This window comes from Symphalangus syndactylus, chromosome 13, assembly GCF_028878055.3.
Source record: "Symphalangus syndactylus isolate Jambi chromosome 13, NHGRI_mSymSyn1-v2.1_pri, whole genome shotgun sequence".
Taxonomy (NCBI): Eukaryota; Metazoa; Chordata; class Mammalia; order Primates; family Hylobatidae; genus Symphalangus; species Symphalangus syndactylus.
Window position 1 is genome coordinate 22,832,472 of NC_072435.2, and position 18,845 is coordinate 22,851,316.

The window sequence follows — 18,845 nt, forward strand, 5'->3', positions numbered from 1 at the left end:
CTTTTTAAAATTTTTTCTCCCAGGCTGGAGTGCAGTAGTGCAATCTTGGGTCACTACAACCTCTGCTTCCTTGGTTCAAGTGATTCTCCTGTCTCAGCCTCCCAAGTAGCTGGGATTACAGGCGCCTGCCACCATGCCGGGCTAATTTTTGTATTTTTAGTAGAGACGGGGTTTCAGCATGTTGGCCAGGCTGGTCTCGAACTCCTGACCTCAGGTGATCTGCCCATCTCGGCCTCCCAAAGTGCTGGGATTACAGTTGTGAGCCACTGCGCCTGGCGATCCTCTACCATTTTAATAAGTTTTCAACATGCCTTTGACCTTCAGTGGACTTTATCAGGTGGAAACCTTAACTGGTGGAAAGTTTAGCAAGGTTGTTCCCTGAAATAACAGTGGAAAATGCACATTATTAACTTGAAGATAAGAAGATTTAGGGGGACAATAAAGATGCAGCCTGGTGGTGGTGGTTTTGTTCATCATAAAAGGTGACAAGGGAGAAATGGACTGAAGAATAAACTTAAGGTTTTGAACTAAGTTTATAGAAAATAAAAACGTCCTTGACAGGCTTTTCTGACCACAAAGGATTCTCAAGAAAGAGCTTCAGGGTCATAGGGTAGTTCTATTTTTAATTTTTTGAGGAACTTCCACGTCATTTTTTGTAATGACTCATCTAATTGACAGCCCCACACACTGTGCACAAGGCTTCCCTTTTCTCCACATCTTCACCCCCACTTACCTTTTGTCTTCTTGATAATATCCATTCTAACAGGTGTGAAGGGTATATCTCATCGTGATTTTTATTTGCATTTCTGATTCGTGATGTTGAATACCTTTTCATCCCCCCTCCTTTTGGGACTGTAATTACATGTATTTTATACTGGTCCTTTGATATTGTATCACAGTTCCCTGATGGTCTGATTGGTTTTGCGATTGTTTTTCCTCTGTCCTTGTTTGGCCAGTTCTATTGATCTGTGCTGGTGCCCCCTCATCCTTTCTTCTGTGTGTGCCATCTGCCATTCAGCCATTCCAATGAATTCTTTGTTTTGCATAGTGTATATTTTAAGTTACAGAGCATCTACGTGATTCTTATACTCTATATACCTAATATATGGGGATATATATGTAATATGAAACTTATTATAAAATTACCTCCTAATTTCAAAAGCTGGGTTATATGTACATATGCTTCTATTCAGTTTTTTTAAATTTTACTTTTGACAAATAGTTATGCATACTTATATGGGACAATGTGATGTTTCGATATGCTTCCATTGTGGAATGTTGACATGAAGCTAACAAATCTATTATCTCACATACTTATTATCGCGTGTGTGTGTGTGTGTATGTGTGTACGTGTGTACGTGTGTGAAACTGGAAAGCTTCTGAATGGCAAAGGAAATGAGTGAAGAGACTCCTGGATTGGGAGAATATATTTGTAAACTGTGCATGATATGGAACTAATATCCAAAATATATAAGAAACTGCATAACAAGAAAACAGATAACCCAATCAATAAATTGACAAAAAGAAAAACACCTAAATAGACATCTTCCAAAGATTTTTTTTTCTTGATTATGAATCATGGTTTATAATCATGAACCATACTCATAATCATCATCATGGATTTCTGCTTCTTTGAATCTCAATTTCTTATTGTATATTGAACGTCATATATCAAAACAGTAAGGAGAAAGTCCTGTCTCTGCCAGGCTGTTGAGGTGTGCGAAGTCGGAACTGGGCAGCCCTGGTAGTCTTGAGGGTGGGATCAGGCCCGTTTATCAATCAGGCTCATCTCCACTGGGGGGAGCCAGTGTGCCACATTCCAGTACATTCAGGTCCACCATACCAGGCCTGCTGCAGCTGTTAATCATTGGCTTTTATTTATCCCATCAAAGTTCTTCCATGCTGCCAGCTCCCTCTTTTGCCTGCCCTTACCCAGGGATAAAAACATTTTCAAGTATCTGCTCACTAAGGAAGGAGTCATCCCCCTCGAGGAATTCACTTATTTGGATCATTTCTGTATCATACTTCTATGACAGCTTTATACTTATGTCTTAACATTTTTGTTGTTTTTGCAGTGGGAGTGCAATCTTGTGTATTCTCAAGAAATAAGACTCCCCTTACAATAAATTTTAACTTTATTCCATACAATTTCATTTATCTTAAGTAGTTCATTAAAGGATCAGGATTTAAGTAATGATATGCATAAACAAGAAAATAGATGGAAAGATGAACATGTAACTCGTGACTGATGGGCCGAGATGTAATAGATACTTTAAGCTGAATACATACCAGGAAACAGTCCCTGAACTCGAGTTATTGCCTCAAAGGAAAAACTGGGTGTGAAACGAAACATAACTGAAGGCTACATAAAACGCTAAGTAACCCCAAAAAGGAAAGAAATATGTTCTTGATGCCAAGATATGAGAGGGAAGCCCTAGAAGGATAAAGAACAATGCTAAAACAGATCTGTCGACTCCATTGTATGGGTGAATAGATTCTATTCAACTTTTTCCTTTAAAGCAATATGGGCCGGGCGCAGTGGCTCAAGCCTATAATCTCAGCACATTGGGAAGGCGAGGCAGGTGGATCACCTGAGGCCAGGAGTTTGAAACCAGCCTGGCTAACATGGCGAAACCCTGTCTCTACTAAAAATACAAAAAATTAGCCAGGCGTGGTGGTGCGCGCCTGTAATCCTAGCTACTCAGGAAAATGAGGCAGGAGAATCACTTGAACCTGGGAGGTGGAGGCTGCAGTGAGCCCAGATCGTGCCATTGCACTCCAGCCTGTGCGATAAGAGCAAAACTCCATCTCAAAAACAAAGCAACATGATGGTAAATATCGTTGTACCTATATCTTTGTGATAAGCAGTAGTAAGTAAAAATTTCTACTATACTTTTACTGTAAACATGAAAAGAAGCTAAAACTGTTTTTACGTCTTGAACTTTTATCTTTGTTCTGTATTTTCTGCCCTGTACTCACTGGATTAGGCAATCAGGAGACATGCAAAGCTCTCATGAGGAGAAAATTCATGCTGCAATGGGAAAGTCACACTTTTGGAGAATTTCATTATAAATTTTTTTGTGACGTTACGTCAGATGTGTTCTACATACTTCAATTAGCCTATGATTCTACCAGCTGTTACTCAGCAAACGATCTCAATGTGTTCCTGGTGGGAGATAGAGCATCTGGAAAAACTATGGTTATAAATCTGGCCGTGTCGAGGTGGATCAAGGGTGAGATGTGGCAGAACATGATCTCGTACGTCGTTCACCTCACTTCTCACGAAATAAACCAGATGCCCAACAGGAGCTTGGCTGAGCTAATCGCCAAGGACTGGCCTGACGGCCAGGCTCCCATTGCAGACATCCTGTCTGATCCCAAGAAACTCCTTTTCATCATCGAGGACTTGGACAACATACGATTCGAGTTAAATGTCAATGAAAGTGCTTTGTGTAGTAACAGCACCCAGAAAGTTCCCATTCCAATTCTTCTGGTCAGTTTGCTGAAGAGAAAAATGGCTCCAGGCTGCTGGTTCCTCATCTCCTCAAGGCCTACAAGTAAGGATAACGTAAAACTGTTCTTGAAAGAGACAGATTGCTACACGACCTTGCAGCTGTCGAATGAGAAGAGGGAGATATATTTTAACTCTTTCTTTAAAGACCGCCAGAGGGCGTCGGCAGCCTTCAAGCTTGTACATGAGGATGAAATACTGGTCGGCCTGTGCCGAGTCGCCATCTTATGCTGGATCACGTGTACTGTCCTGAATCGGCAGATGGACAAGGGGCGTGACTTCCAACTCTGCTGCCAAACACCCACTGATCTACATGCCCACTTTCTTGCGGATGCGTTGACATCAGAGGCTGGACTTACTGCCAATCAGTATCACCTAGGTCTCCTAAAACGTCTGTGTTTGCTGGCTGCAGGAGGACTGTTTCTGAGCACCCTCAATTTCAGTGGTGAAGACCTCAGATGTGTTGGGCTTACCGAGGCCGATGTCTCCGTGTTGCAGGCCGCGAATATTCTTTTGCCGAGCAGCACTCATAAAAGCCGTTACAAGTTCATACACTTGAACGTCCAGGAGTTTTGTGCAGCCATTGCATTTCTAATGGCAATACCCAACTGTCTGATCCCCTCAGGCGGCAGAGAGTATAAAGAGAAGAGAGAACAATGCTCTGACTTTAATCAAGTGTTTACTTTCATTTTTGGTCTTCTAAATGAAAACAGGAGAAAGATTCTTGAGACATCCTTTGGCTACCAGCTACCGTTGGTAGACAGCTTCAAGTGGTACTCGGTGGGATACATGAAACAGTCGGGCCGAGGCCTGGAAAAATTGACGCACCATATGCCTTTGTTTTACTGTCTCTATGAGAATCGGGAAGAAGAATTTGTGAAGAAGATTGTGGACGCTCTCAAGGAGGTTACACTTTACCTTCAATCAGACAAGGATATGATGGTCTCGTTATACTGTCTGGAGTACTGCTGTCACCTGAGGACACTTAAGTTGAGTGTTCAGCGCATCTTTCAAAACAAAGAGCCACTTGTAAGGCCAACTGCTAGGTGAGTCTTTAAAAAATAAATCCTCTTTCCTGTCTTCCTAAGACCTGCCCATAATTCTAGAGCTTGTTGACCAGAACAAGACAAACCTGGGGCCATCGAGAACTTGATTTCCAATCTAGCTTCTAATTAGACCAGTGACTTAAATCTCTCTGCTTCTGTTTAAACTCAAAGTTTGAGTTAAACCTCAGCACTGTTGACATTTTGGGCCAGCTATTCTTTGTGGTGGGGGTCTATCTTGCACATTGTAAGAGGTTTAGCAGTATCTCTGGTCTCTCCTGTGGCCAGTAGGGTCCCCTTTTCCCCGGTTGTGACAGCAACAAAAATCTTATACATCACCAAATGTCTGCTTAGCGGCAGAATTGCCTCATTGCAAACCAGTGGTTTAACCTAATTTCTTCAGATCTGTTGTATAGATTAAAAAGAAATAAACCTTGTATTGTTACATTATAGGAGTATTCATGATAGCACAAAACATGCAACATTGATTTTTAATATTGAAGTTTAAAAATAATTAATAATCTCGCATTTAAAGGCCCTGCACTCAGATGTATCTTATAAGAATATGGAATCACCAGCTACTTTAGTGGATCTGAATGTTGTTCATTCATGCTTGACCCTACTTTATTTCTTGCTGCATGGTATTAAATCTGAGTCAGACAACAGGCACTCTCAAAACATACTTTAATTTATATGTTTTACAAATTGCTGGAGTTGAATCGATTCCATTGGAAAACTCAATTTTTCTTCTATGTAGTCAAATGAAGAGCCTTGTCTACTGGAGAGAGATCTGCTCTTATTTTTATACAATGGAGAGCCTCCGGGAGCTGCATATTTTTGACAATGACCTTAATGATATTTCAGAAAGGATTCTGTCTAAAGCCCTGGAACACTCTAGCTGTAAGCTTCGCACACTCAAGTAAGTACTATATCAACCTCTGCCTTAGAGGTTCCCCTAGGAATAACGGTGATCTTTTTCTTTCTCTGGGAGAAGACAATATACAAAACACACTTTCAGGTCAGGGTCATCAGGGCCTAGGTTCCTTCTGTACTTCTCAACCATCTTTAGTGTGTCTATGATAAAGATGACCTTAGGCCACAATGGCGTCTGAGGTCCCAGCCATCATGGCTGCCTTCAAGGCAGGAAGCAACAGAAGGGAGAAGGAAAGGTTTATCTGGAAGCTTCAGGAGCTTCCTTGATGGAGCCTTTTCAAACTCTTTCTTGTATCATTTCTGCTTGCATCTCATTGGCCTGTTTACCTTGTCTTCATACGGCTTCATATAACTACAAAGGGGGACTGGGAAAGTAGTCTCTTGCAGTCAGGAAGAAATAGTAACAAGTGGATTTATCCTAAGGAAGAAAGCAAAAATGGGTCAGGGTAGGAATCTAGCAGTTTCTTTCCTGCAGGATGCGTTAGAATCAGGTGAAAAGCAGCTGTACTTGCCTAAACAGTTACTGGGAAAATTAGTATTTATCTGAGTTTATAATAGCTCTATAGGAAATGTCACTAAAATATTCAGTACACATCAGCATATATGATCTTAGGTTTCTGGAAGCCCAGGAGTTAGCTTTATTTTCATTCAAGAAGAATGCCTACTTTGTTTGAGGTGCTAGTCTAAGCACTAGGATATATCGATGGGAGAAAAAAGACGAATTTCCTTGCTTGCTATCTGATGAGACAGAATATAGGCAGACATAATAAGTACCTGCATTTTAAAGTATTTTAGGATAATGGTGTTATGGGGGGAAAAGAAGGGCAAGGTCAGGGTGCATAAGTGCGTATTTAGGGGTGTGGGAGGGTACAGGCTGTAGTAATAAGTTCCACAGAGAAAGTGAGATTTGAGCAAAGACTTGAATGAGGTGAAAGAATGAGCCAGATAAACTGTTGGTCATCCCCTAGGATGGGAGGGATCCATGAAACAAAGGCTTTGTGTTCAGAGACCTACGTAGTTAGACCAGTGTGAGGCAGGAAGGGTATTACGGAGATGGGTCACAAGTATGTATGGCATGATCATGGTGTTGTAAACCAGTGTCAGGACTGGGTTTTCTGGAGTGAGGTGAGGCGTTTTGAGGGGTTTTGAGCAGAGATGCCATAATTTAGCTTGCATTTTAAGAAGCTCATTCTGGATACTGTGTTTAAAAATGGTCAATCAGGGGAGCATAGGGCAGAATCTGAAAGCTCAGAGGAGGCTCTTTTTCTTGGTGTTTGCCAGGTGAGAATCAATGGTGCCTCTGAGGGTGTGAATAGTAGAGGTTGGTGAGGTGCGAACTCCAGGACATATGTCGACAAAGGATGATTCCTTGATTAGACTAGGAGAGAGAACTGCCCCAAGATCTTTGTTTTGAAAACTGCCATGTGAGAGTTGCCACTGAGATGGGAAATGATGGCAGGAGCCAGAATGTGAGGAAGGTCAGTCTAAAGTTGTTTGAGCTAAAGTTGTGATGTCAAAGAGCAGTGTGGAATGTTTCTGGACTGAAGGTAAAATGTGGGTCTCATTCGTATATACGTGTGTATAACACAAATATATATTTAAAGCCAAGGACTGAGTTCACCAAGGATAGGAATGTTGCTCAGGAAGCAAAACGATCCAAAGACTGATGCCTGGAGTTCTCCCACATAAAGTGGTTAGGGAGAAAAGGAGAAACTAGCGAAGGCCTTTGAGGGAGTAGCCATTAGGCTAGAAGGTAAAGTAAAGGGTGTGGTATCCTCGGATCCCAGTGAGGCAAGTTTACCAACGAAGGAAAGGTCAACCATGTCAGATGGCAGTCCTTACTCAAGGAGACTGAAGACGGAGAATTGGCCAATGACATTAGCAAGGTGGAAGTCATTGTTGGCCAAGAACAGTTCTGGAAGGGTTGTGAGAGCAGGAAAGCCTAACTGAAAATGATGAGAGGAGAACTGAAGAATTTTAGGCCAGGTGCAGTGGCTCACGCCTGTAATCTCAGCACTTAGAGAGGCTGAGGCAGGTGGATCACTTGAGGTTGGGAGTTCGAGACCAGCCTGGCCAACATGGTGAAACCCCATCTGTACTAAAAATACAAAAATTAGCCGGGTGTGGCGGCACGCAACTGTAATCCCAGCTACTTGGGAGGCTGAGGTGGGAGAATCGCTTAAACCCGGGAGGCGAAGGCTGCGGTGAGCTGAGATCGTGCCACTGCACTCCAGCCTGGGTGACAGAGTGAGACTCCACTGTGTGTATTTTTAAAAAAAACAAACAACAACAACAAAAAAACCTTAAACAGTTTTGTTGCAACACGGGACAAAGACATGGGAGAGAAGTTGTTTGTGTAAAATGGAGATCAAGAGAATCGCTAGGTAAAGGACTCTGGAAATACAGCAACATGGAAAACATCCAGTCTCCCACCGAGTCAGCACATAGGCTGGGAAGTAAATTTAAAGGGCTTCCCATGTGTTCTACCTCTGGATTTTCTATAAGATCCTCAATCCTCCAAGGGTTGGCCAGCTTCCACCTTTCCCTTCCCATCTCTTTCCTTTAATGTTGAGTTGGAGATTCCTAACTCTTCTCTCTAGGTGGCCCTTAGAGACAATGACCAAAGCTGTTGCCCTGATGTCCTGCTTCAGCTCCAAGGGAGTAGTGAAAAACGTTCTTCAGGGTTGGGGGTGAGGGCCAGTGGTGGTGGTGGGACTCTAGGACAGCTTTTTTTTCCTCAGTGAAATTGTGAATTGTTATTTGTTATTTTTTGAGTCAGAGTCTTGCTCTGTCACCCAGGCTAGAGTGCAGTGGCGTGATCTCGGCTCACTGCAACCTCCACCTGCTGGGTTCAAGCGATTCTTCTGCCTCAGCCTCCTGAGTAGCTGGGACTAGAGGTGCGTGCCACCATGCCTGGCTAATTTTTGTATTTTTAATAGAAACAGGGTTTCACTGTGTTAGCCAGGATGGTCTCGATTTCTTGATCTCGTGATCCGCCTGTCTTGGCCTCCCAAAGTGCTGAGATTACAGGGGTGAGCCACTGCACCCAGCTGTGAATTGTTATTTTTTTAACTTCAGGTTCAGTGGTACATGTGCAAGTTTGTTTATGTAGGTAAACCTGTGTCACAGGTTTGACATATTTTGTGTATAGACTACAAGATTGTATGCCCAGGTACTAAGCTTAATATTCATTTTTTTTTCCTGATCCTCTTCCCTCCTCCCCTCAAGTAGACGCCAGTGTCTGTTGTTCCCCTCTTCAGGTCCATGAGTTCTCATCATTTAGCTCCCTCTTACAAGTGAGAACATGCAGTATTTGGTTCTGTTCCTGTGATAGTTTGCTAAGGATAATGGCCTCCAACTCCATTCATATTCCTGCCCCTCCCCCAAAAAAAGCCACCAAAAACATGCTCTTTTTTATGGCTGCATAGTATTCCATGGTATATATGTATCAGATTTATCCAATCTTGTTGATAGGCATTAGGTTGATTGATGTCTTTGCTATTGTGAATAGTGCTGCATTGAACATTCATTTGCATGTATCTTTTTGGTAGAATAATTTATATTCCTTTGGGTATATAGCCAGTAATGGGATTGCTGGGTCAAATGGTATTTCTGCTTTTAGCTCTTTGAGGAATCACTACACTGCTTTCCACAATGATTGAATTAATTTACACTCCCACCAACAGTGGGAACGTCCTTGCTGGCATCTGTTTTATTTATACACACACACACACACAATTTTTTTTTCAAGGTGGAGTCTTGCTCTGTCACCCAGGCTAGGGCGCAGTGGCACAATCCCGGCTCCCTGCAACCTCCGCCCCCCAGGTTCAAGTGATTCTTCTTCCTCAGCCTCCTGAGTAGCTGGGATTACAGACGTGCACCACCACGCTGGCTAATTTTTTGTATTTTTGGTCGAGACGGAGTTTCACCATGTTGGCCAGGCTGGTTTCAAACTCCTGACCTCAAGTGATCCGCCCACCTTGGCCTCCCAAAGTGCTAGGATTACAGGCATGAGCCTCCACGCCCAGCCTATTACTTTTTGATTCTTAAATAGTAGCCATTCTGACTGGTGTAAGATGGTATCTCGTGGTTTTGATTTGCATTTCTCTAATGATCAGTGATATTGAGCTTTTTTTCATATGCCTGTTGTCTGCATGTATGTCACCTTCTGAAAACTGTCTGTTATAACCTTTGCCCACTTTTTAATTAGGTTATTTTGTTCTTGTAAATTTAAGTTCCTTATAGATGCGGGTATTAGATATTTGTCAGATGCATTGTTTGCAAAGGTTCTCCCATTCTGTGGGTTGACTGTTTACTCTGATAGTTTCTTTTGCTGTGCGGAAGCGCTTCTGTTTAATTACATCCCATTATTGTTCTTGGCATCTTCATGATGAAATCTTTGCCCATTCCTATGTCCAGAATGATGTTGCCTAGTTTTTGTTTTGTTTTGTTTTTGTTTTTATAACGGAATCTTGCTCTGTTCCCCAGTACAGTGGCATGATCCGGGCTCACTGCAACCTCCGTCTCCCAGGTTCAAGTGATTCTCTTGCCTCAGCCTCCCAAGTAGTTGGGACTACAGGCACCCACCACCACGCCCAGCTAATTTTTGTGTTTTTAGTAGAGACAGGGTTTCACTATGTTGGCCAGGCTGGTCTTGAACTCCTGACCTTGTGATCCACCCACCTGAGTCTCCCAACGTGCTGGGATTACAGGCATGAGTCACCGTGCCCAGCCCCTCCAAGGTTTTAATAGTTTTGCATTTCATGTTGTCTGTAATCCATCTTGAGTTGGTTTTTGTATGTGGTGTGAAGAAGGCATTCAGTTTCGGTCTTCTGCTTATGACTAGCCAGTTTTCCCAGCACCATTTATTGAAAAGGGAGTCTTTTCTCCATTGCTTGTCTTTGTCAGCTTTGTTGAAGATCAGACGGTTGTAGTTGTGTGGCCTCATTTCTGGGCTCTCTATTCTGTTTGTTGGTCTATGTATCTGTTTTTGTACCAGTACCATGCTGTTTTGGTTATCATAGCCCTATAGTATAGTTGGAAATCAGGTAGTGTGATGCCTTCAGCTTTGTTCTTTTTGCTTAGGATTGATTGTCTTGGGTATTGGGGCTCTTTTTTTTGTTCTATATGAACTTTAGTTTTTTCTAGTTCTGTGAAGAATGCCATTGGTAATTTGATAGGAATAGCATTGAATCTGTAAATTGCTTTGGGCAGTATGGCCATTTTAACAATATTGATTCTTCTCTCCATGAGCATGGAATGGTTTTTCCATTTGTTTGTGTCATCTGTTTTCTTTGAGCAGTGTTTCGTAATTCTCTTTGATCTTTCACCTCTCTGGTTAGCTGTATTCCTAGGTATTCTTTGTGAGCAATTGTGGATAGAATTACATTTCTGATTTGGCTCTCAGCTTGGCTGTTGTTGGTGTATAGAAATGCTAGTGATTTTTGTACATTGATTTTATTTTTCTCTTTTTGTATCCTGAAACTTTTGCAGTTTATCAGCTGAAGATTTGGAGCTGAGACTATGGGGTTTTCTGGATACGGAATCATGTCATCTGCAAACAGGGATAGTTTGACTTCTCTTCCTATTTGGATGCCATTTATTTCTTCCTCTTGCCTGATTGCTCGGGCTAGGACTGCTGAAACGGAATAATTTACATGTGGTTGATCCTGTGGCTATTATCAGCCATCAGCATATTTTGTCTTTTGCTCTCAGTGTAGAAAAACATAGTTAGACTTGTGCATGTGGATGTATCTTAGTATCTTTGTGCATGTGGATGTTTTCTTAGTATCCCACTTGTGGGTCCCGCTTAAGAAAGGTCATGAGGTGAACACACCATAAAGACCCAGGGAATTACTTCAAAATCAACAGGCTGACCTTGGAATTAGCAATAGTCTTCTGACCTGACTAGAAATTTAAGATCGAGAGCCATGTGTGAGGACGTAATCCGCTGAGAATCTTTGTTACAGGATGAAGTGAGGCAGGCAGGAGAAATTGTGGAGAAGATGTTCGGACCTTCACTAGCGCTTTCCTGCTACTGTGTCTTCCACAGGTTGTCTTATGTCTCGACTGCTTCTGGTTTTGAAGACTTACTCAAGGCTTTGGCTCATAACCGGAGCCTGACATACCTGAGTCTCAACTGTACGTCCATTTCCGTAAATATGTTTTCACTTCTGCATGAGATCCTGGACGAGCCCACGTGCCAGATAAGTCATCTGAGGTGAGTTGTTGCTCGGCTGAAAGCTTAGTGCATGTGAGGGGAATGGCTGGATGTTGGTGGATAGAGGTGCCCCTTCAATAACACTACCTGCTCCTACCTTTTGATGTCACTCATTCCTCGATTTTTTTAGCATGTGGTTTGTTTCTCTTTCACCAACATTATTCCTGCCTTTTGATTTCAATTTCTACATTGATATTTCATATAACATGGCTTCTCCCTCCCTTGACTGATATTTCTCTAATGATCTAATTCCTCTGGTCTTTCTGAAGTAGACTGCTGGTCAAACCCTAAAACACTGTCCAGTGGAAATCATTCAAGTCACAAACTGAAATTTTCCAGTAGCCACATTAAAAAGTAAAAGGAAGCAAGTGAAACTAATTTTTTTTTTTTGAGATGGAGTTTCACCCTTGTTGCCCAGGCTAGAGTACAATGGCACGATCTCAGCTCACCGCAACCTCCGACTTCCAGGTTCAAGTGATTCTTCTGCCTCAGCCTTCCAAGTAGCTGGGATTACAGGTATGCGCCACCATTCGCAGCTAATTTTGTATATTTAGTAGAGACAGGGTTTCTCCATGTTGGTCAGGCTGGTCTCGAACTCCCAACCTCAGGTGATCCACAGGCCTCAGCCTCCCAAAGTGCTGAGATTACAGGCGTGAGCCACCGTGCCTAGCCTTGAAACTAATTTTAACAGTATTTAACCCAGTATATCAAATTATATCCATATGTCATTAATGCAAAAAGCTATTGATGTGATTTTATAGTCCCTTTTTTGTATAAAGACTGCAGAACCCAGTATTTCACACAGAAGATCGCCACTCAGGCACATTTTCATCAGAAATGTTTGACCTCCATATTGATTTCATAAAATTTACAATTGAGAGAACTAATTCACATGCCCATGTCCTAAACATACTTAAATCTTCCAATAATTTGGAATCAACCTTTAAATTTAAACTAGCCAAGCCTGGTAGCTCATGCCTGTAATCCCAGCGCTTTGGGAGACAGAGGATGTGGATCACTTGAGGTCAGGAATTCGAGAGTTCGAGACCAGCCTGGCCAACATAGTGAAACTCCACCTCTACTAAAAATACAAAAATTAGCCAGGCATGGGGGCAGGTGCCTGTAATCCCAGCTACTCGAGAGGGTGAGGCAAGAGAATCGCTTGAACCCAGGAGGCAGAGGTTGCAGTGAGCTGAGATGGTGCCACTGCATTCCAGCCTGGGCAACAAGAGCAAAACTCCATCTCAATAAATAAATAAATAAATAAATAAATAAATAAATAAATAATAAATTCCAATATAAATGTAGTAAAACTAACAATCCAGTGCCTCAGTCATGCTAGCCACGCTTTGAGTGCTCAGTAGCTCTATTTGGTAGTGACTCAATATTGGATAATGCCATTTGCTAGACTTCATCTCCAATAAGTGCGTTTCGCTTGTACTCTCAATTTCAAGTACCTCATGCTCTAATAGCACTTCCTGTATTCTCAAGCTACTTTGTCTTGTAAGCAAATCTTCCCACCCTTTAATCCTGCTGCATCCTTCAGCCATTTGAGCAGCAGCTTCCCACCCTTTCACCCCCTTCATCCCTTTCTTTTTGTTTTTTGTTTTGTTTTGTTCTTGTTTTCATTTTTGTTTTGAGACAGAGTTTCACTCTTTTTGCCCTGGCTGGAGTGCAGTGGTGTGATCTCAGCTCACTGCAACCTCCGCCTCCCAGGTTTAAGCGATTCTTCTGCCTCAGCCTCCTGAGTAGCTGACATTACAAGAGCTTGCCACCACGTATAGCTAATTTTTGTGTTTTTAGTAGAGATGGGGTTTTACCATGTTGGCCAGGCTGATCTCCCACCCACCTCAGACTCCCAAAGTGCTGGAAGCCACCGCACCCAGCCCCTCACTTTCTTTCTGACGTAGTTCAAATTCCATGGTTCTTGAGAGTCATCACCTTCCACCTCACTCAGCATCCTTTCTCCTTATCACATTCTCTCAGCTAAATCCAACTCTGTTGCCACTTCAACCTCTGCCTCCCGGGTTCAAGCAATTTTCGTGCCTCACCCTCCCAAGTAGCTGGGACCACAGGGGTGTACCACCACACCCAGCTAACTTTTATATTTTTGGAAGAGACAGGGTTTTGCCACATCAGCCAGGCTGGTCTCAAACTCCTGACATTACGTGATCTGCCCACCTCAGCCTCTTACTTTGATATCTCGGCTCATGCCTGGAATCCCAACACTTACTTTGATATTTAAATAGGCATTTCAAATACAGATTTTCTTGTGGCTTGGCTTAGACAAATTTCTAGGTCTGTTGTTAGAGTGGATCCATCTGACTCCTTCCTGCTTCCTTTGCTGCTAAGCATGATACACCAACCCGTCTCCCACCTACCTGCAGTACTTCAGCATCTTCCTACCTGTCCACACCTTCGCTTGCTACATGGAAAAGAGTGTAGAAGGGCAACTTTCATCTAGTTTGGATTGTTTTGTTTTCGTGTGTGTGTGTGTGTGTGTGTGTGTGTGTTTGAAGCAAAACATGGCTTTATTTTTTGATATATCAGCTTTACTACAAGGGTAGACTTAACTCTTTTTAGTTTACTTAACTTTTAGCTTCAGGGATACGTGTTCAGATTTGATACATAGGTAAACTTGTGTCATGGGAGTTTGTGCAGATTATTTCATCACCCACATACTAAGCCTAGTACCTCACAGATATTTTTATTTTTTCTGATCCTCTCCTCTGAATCTCAGCCCTCAAGTTGGCCCCAGTGTGTATTGTTCCCCTCTATGTGTCCATGTATTCTCATCATTTAGCTCCCACCTATAAGTTAGAACATGTGGTGTCTGGTTTTCTGCCCTTATGTTAGTTTGCTAAGGATAATGACAATCTAAGTCAGATCTTGTGACTCTGTCCTTTTAATCTTCAGACCCTCAATGGCTTTCACTTTCATTCCAAATAGAATACACAGGCCAAGAATGATGGCTCAGTGAGAGAGACTTCTCTCAGTGACTGCCCCGTAAGGAAGTAGAATACATCCTTTTCTTTCTCTATGACCTACTCTGATTTACTTTCTATAAAGAACTGATCATCCACTAGGCACATTATACATTCAGCCCTGTCTTTACAATGCTAGAATTCCATCATATTTCTTCCAGTTCTCTGCTGTATCCCAGGAACTTCATACAATGCCTGAAAAGAACAATATTTGTTAGTTGAAAGGTGGTTAGCAAAATCCTCAATGAAGAAGAGAATATTGAGTGACAAGCTGAAGGAAGTGAGACAGCAAACCATGCAGCTATCTGGGGAAAGATCACTTATTTTTATTTTACTTATTTTTTTTTTTAGAGCTGGGTCTTGCTGTATTGTCCAGGCTGAAGTGCATTGCTATGATCATAGCTCACTGCAGCCTCGAACTCCTGAGTTCAGGTGATCCTCCCACCTCAGTCTCCCAAGTAGCTGGGACTACAGTCGTGCACCACCACTCCTGGATAATTTAAGGAAAAAAAAATTTTTTTTTTTTTTGAAATAGGGTCCCACGGAGAAAACCACTAAGTGGAGATGAAGGTACTAGACACTAAAGCAAAAATGTGCTTGTGGACTTGAGGGAGAGTGAGGAGATCAGGGAGGATGGTACAGAATGAGTAATGAATAGAAAGTTAGACCGGATGCAGTGGCTCCTGCCTGTAATCGCAGCACTTTGGGAGGCCGAGGCGGGTGGATCCCCTGAGGCCGGGAGTTCAAGACAAGCCTGGCCAACGTGGTGAAACCTGGTCTCTACTAAAAATACAAAAAGTAGCCGGGCATGGTAACGCATGCCTGTAATCCCGGCTACTCGGGAAGCTGAAGCAGGAGAATCACTTAAACCCGGGAGGCAGAGGTTGCAGTGTGCCAAGATCATGCCATTGCACCCCAGCCTGGGCGACAGAGCAAGACTCCATCTGAAAAAAAAAAAAAGTAGACAGAGATAGTTGAGAGCCAGAGCTTGTGGGGCACCCAAGGCTATGCAGAAAAAACATCAGACGTCCTTGTAAATGTGATGGTAAGTTGAGCATCATGATCAGATTTATAAATATGATCCTACCCACATCCTGTGGTCAGGTGGGCTGCTTGATACCTGACTTACTGTTCTGAACCATCACCCTGGAAGCCACATGGAGATGAATGCAGAAGAGGAAGGAACTGCCTGCGCACAGCCCTTCTTGAATCTGTAAGCTTGCCCAAATTTGAACTCTGAGAAGTGGCGTAGGGAGAGAAAGGTTAGAAGCAGAGGGATCTATTTATCTCCAAGTAGACATCATCTCACTTGGTTGGGTCTGATTTTTTTTTTTTTTTATTTAAAAGGGGATATCTTAAACGGGGGAGCCTCTTTTCATTTCTGAATTCCTCTTCCAGCTTGATGAAATGTGATTTGCGAGCCAGCGAATGCGAAGAAATCGCCTCTCTCCTTGTCAATGGCGGGAGTCTGAGAAAACTGACCTTATCCAACAATCCGCTGAGGAGCGACGGGGTGAAGATACTGTGCGATGCCTTGCTTCATCCCAACTGCACTCTTATATCACTGGTGTAAGTTGGCTTAGGCGAGCTCACCACGTAGAAGCTCAGACTGACTTGAATATCTAAGCACACGATCAAAGAGCAGTGGCGGGGAAAGGGACAGCAAAGCAAAGCAGCCGAAAGCACAGTCTTTGGAGTTCAGTAGGTCTGGGTTAATACTCTGGGTTGACAGCTGATTTGCGAAACGTTGGCAAAAATGTTTCCGGATTTTTTTTCAACTTGTATTTCTCAATCTGGACAGTGGGGTCATAACACGACCAAACATACATCTTAGGAGAGAGAGTTAAAAGTGGTGGTCACGGCCGGGCGCGTTGGCTCACGCCTGTAATCCCAGCACTTTGGGAGGCCGAGGCGGGTGGATCACGAGGTCAGGAGTTCAAGACCAGCCTGGCCAACACAGTGAAACCCCGTCTCTACTAAAAATACAAAAATTAGCCGGGCGTGGTGGCGGGTGCCTGTAGTCCAAGCTACTTGAGAGGCTGAGGCAAGAGACTTGCTTGAACCCGGGAGGCGGAGGTTGCAGTGAACCGAGATTGCGCCACTGCACTCCAGCCTGGGTGACAGATCGAGACTCTGTCTCAAAAAAAAAAAAAGAAAAAATGGTGGTCACAACATTCCGAACACAACACCTAGGCCATAGCAACTGACTTTCTAAGAACAGGGAACTTACATTGTTCTCACAGTGAACACGTGAACTGGGTGTCGTGTAGGATGAGATGTAACTGAGAACACAAAGACGAAAGCAAAGGAAAGGTTTGGTGCTAGGTTGCCTTGAAATCGGGTTTTTCCCCCTGAGTCTCCTTTCAAGAAGGTGGAAGATGGGCTCTCCCTGCAGGTATACCTCCTGTGGGTTACTCGTGGGTAAGCTCTGTCTGCTCTGGGAAAGTGGCTAGAAAGGCAGACTTCTGGAAGGTTGGGGCGTGACAAACACGATGAAAGATGGCAAAAAAAGTGGCAAAAGTGAGGCATAAAGGTACAAAAACGAAGGGTGGGGATCTGTAAAACATGGTCAGAAAACAAAACAGTAAGTAGTTCGGTGTATTTAAGGACGCGATTCCCCGTTCACAATTCCAAATTCCAAAAAGACAAAAGAATGCAGTAGGTCATCTTTTGCTTTTGTTTTGCCCTTTTTTGGCCCCCTTTAGCCCCTTTTACCCCATTTTTAGGACTTGCTAGATTGCAAAGCATAATACAAACCGATATAATATTGTTTATATTCTCTATATATTTTCTGTAAAAATACTTGTTTGATTGCAGGGTAACACCACAAACTCCTGTTCATATTATATAATATCGCATTATCTGTTGTTATTTATTTATTTATTTTTTGAGATGGAGTCTCGCTCTGTCACCCAGCCTAGAGTGCAGTGGTGTGATCTCAGCTCACTGCAAGCTCCACCTCCCAGGTTCACGCCATTCTCCTGCCTCAGCCTCTCCGAGTAGCTGGGACTACAGGCGTCCGCCACCACGCCCGGCTAATTTTTTGTATTTTTAGTAGAGACGGGGTTTCACCATGTCAGCCAGGGTGGTCTCGATCTGACCTCGTGATCCACCCGCTTCAGCTTCCCAAGGTGCTGGGATTACAGGCGTGAGCCACTGTGCCCGGCCATGTTTTTAAAATCTCAAATTGTTCTAGGATCTATCTGGCCCCAGATAAATCCAGTAAGTAATTGTCAATATGAGCTAATTTTGTTGTAAAAGAAGGTCTCATGAAAAAAGGGACAGACCATTGGTTCAATAATCAGACTCCAAAGAGGTATTTTTTCATCTCATATCTACAAGTTTTTTGTTTCCTGCTAGATTTTTTCTTTTTCTTTTTTTTCCACTGGTTCCAAGTATAATTTACATATCAGAAAATTCATCCACTTAAGGTGCACATTTGATGTTTTTTAATGCATATTTAGAGTTGTACAATACTACAATATAATTTTAGAACATTTTTATCACCTTAGATTGTTGGCATGGAGCTTTTCATAGCTCATACCTGTATTTAAAATAATCCAGATATACTAAGCAAAAAATGTTTGTTTTGATAACTTAAGTAGGCAAGGAATTTCTAAGCCTAAGAACATGAAAGAAATCCCAGCAGTCTGAGGAAAACACCTGTAGAAGGCCAAATTTGTGGTCGTGACCACATCTGACAGCTGGAAGATAGTATGCAAATGAGTTGATAGCGCTGGTTTCTATGAGGACAACAGGGAACTTCTCTAGCTCATTCTCAGTCTTAACTTTTACTTATACATATAATTTAAAATAAGCACGCATTAGTACACAAAGGAAAACATAGCCCATTTCACTTGTCAAACCCAAATTAAAATAACTACATATACATTTTCTGATCATTTTAAAGCACAAAAACCATTCTAAGCTTGCAGCTATGCAAAAGCAGGGAGGGGCCAGGTTTGGTCTGCTGCCAACCTCTGGTCTAGTCTACCCTTTTCCCATACCAGAGCCAAGATTCAGTATTTCCAACCAATAAATTGGTTATTTTCAACCTTTTTTTTTTTTTTTTTTTTTTTTTTTTTTTTTTTTTTTTTTTTTGGAGACAGTTGCCTAGGCTGGAGTGCAGTGGTGCAATCTCGGCTCACTTCAAC

General features: G+C 42.6%; 1 protein-coding gene across 10 annotated transcripts in view; it reads left to right on the forward strand.

The window, feature by feature from the left end:
* The window catches only part of NLRP11 (NLR family pyrin domain containing 11), a 41,539-nt gene that overhangs the window by 14,282 nt on the left and 8,412 nt on the right, over positions 1-18,845 (forward strand). For 6 of the 10 annotated variants that reach the window (XM_063615261.1, XM_055236792.2, XM_063615265.1 and 3 more), the window contains 4 exons: positions 2,988-4,557; positions 5,312-5,473; positions 11,540-11,707; positions 16,090-16,260. In XM_063615261.1, coding sequence (XP_063471331.1) covers positions 2,988-4,557; positions 5,312-5,473; positions 11,540-11,707; positions 16,090-16,260 — 2,071 coding nt within the window. The remainder of the gene's footprint in view (positions 1-2,987; positions 4,558-5,311; positions 5,474-11,539; positions 11,708-16,089; positions 16,261-18,845) is intronic. The other 4 variants (XM_055236791.2, XM_063615267.1, XM_063615266.1 and 1 more) reach the window with 2 other exon arrangements.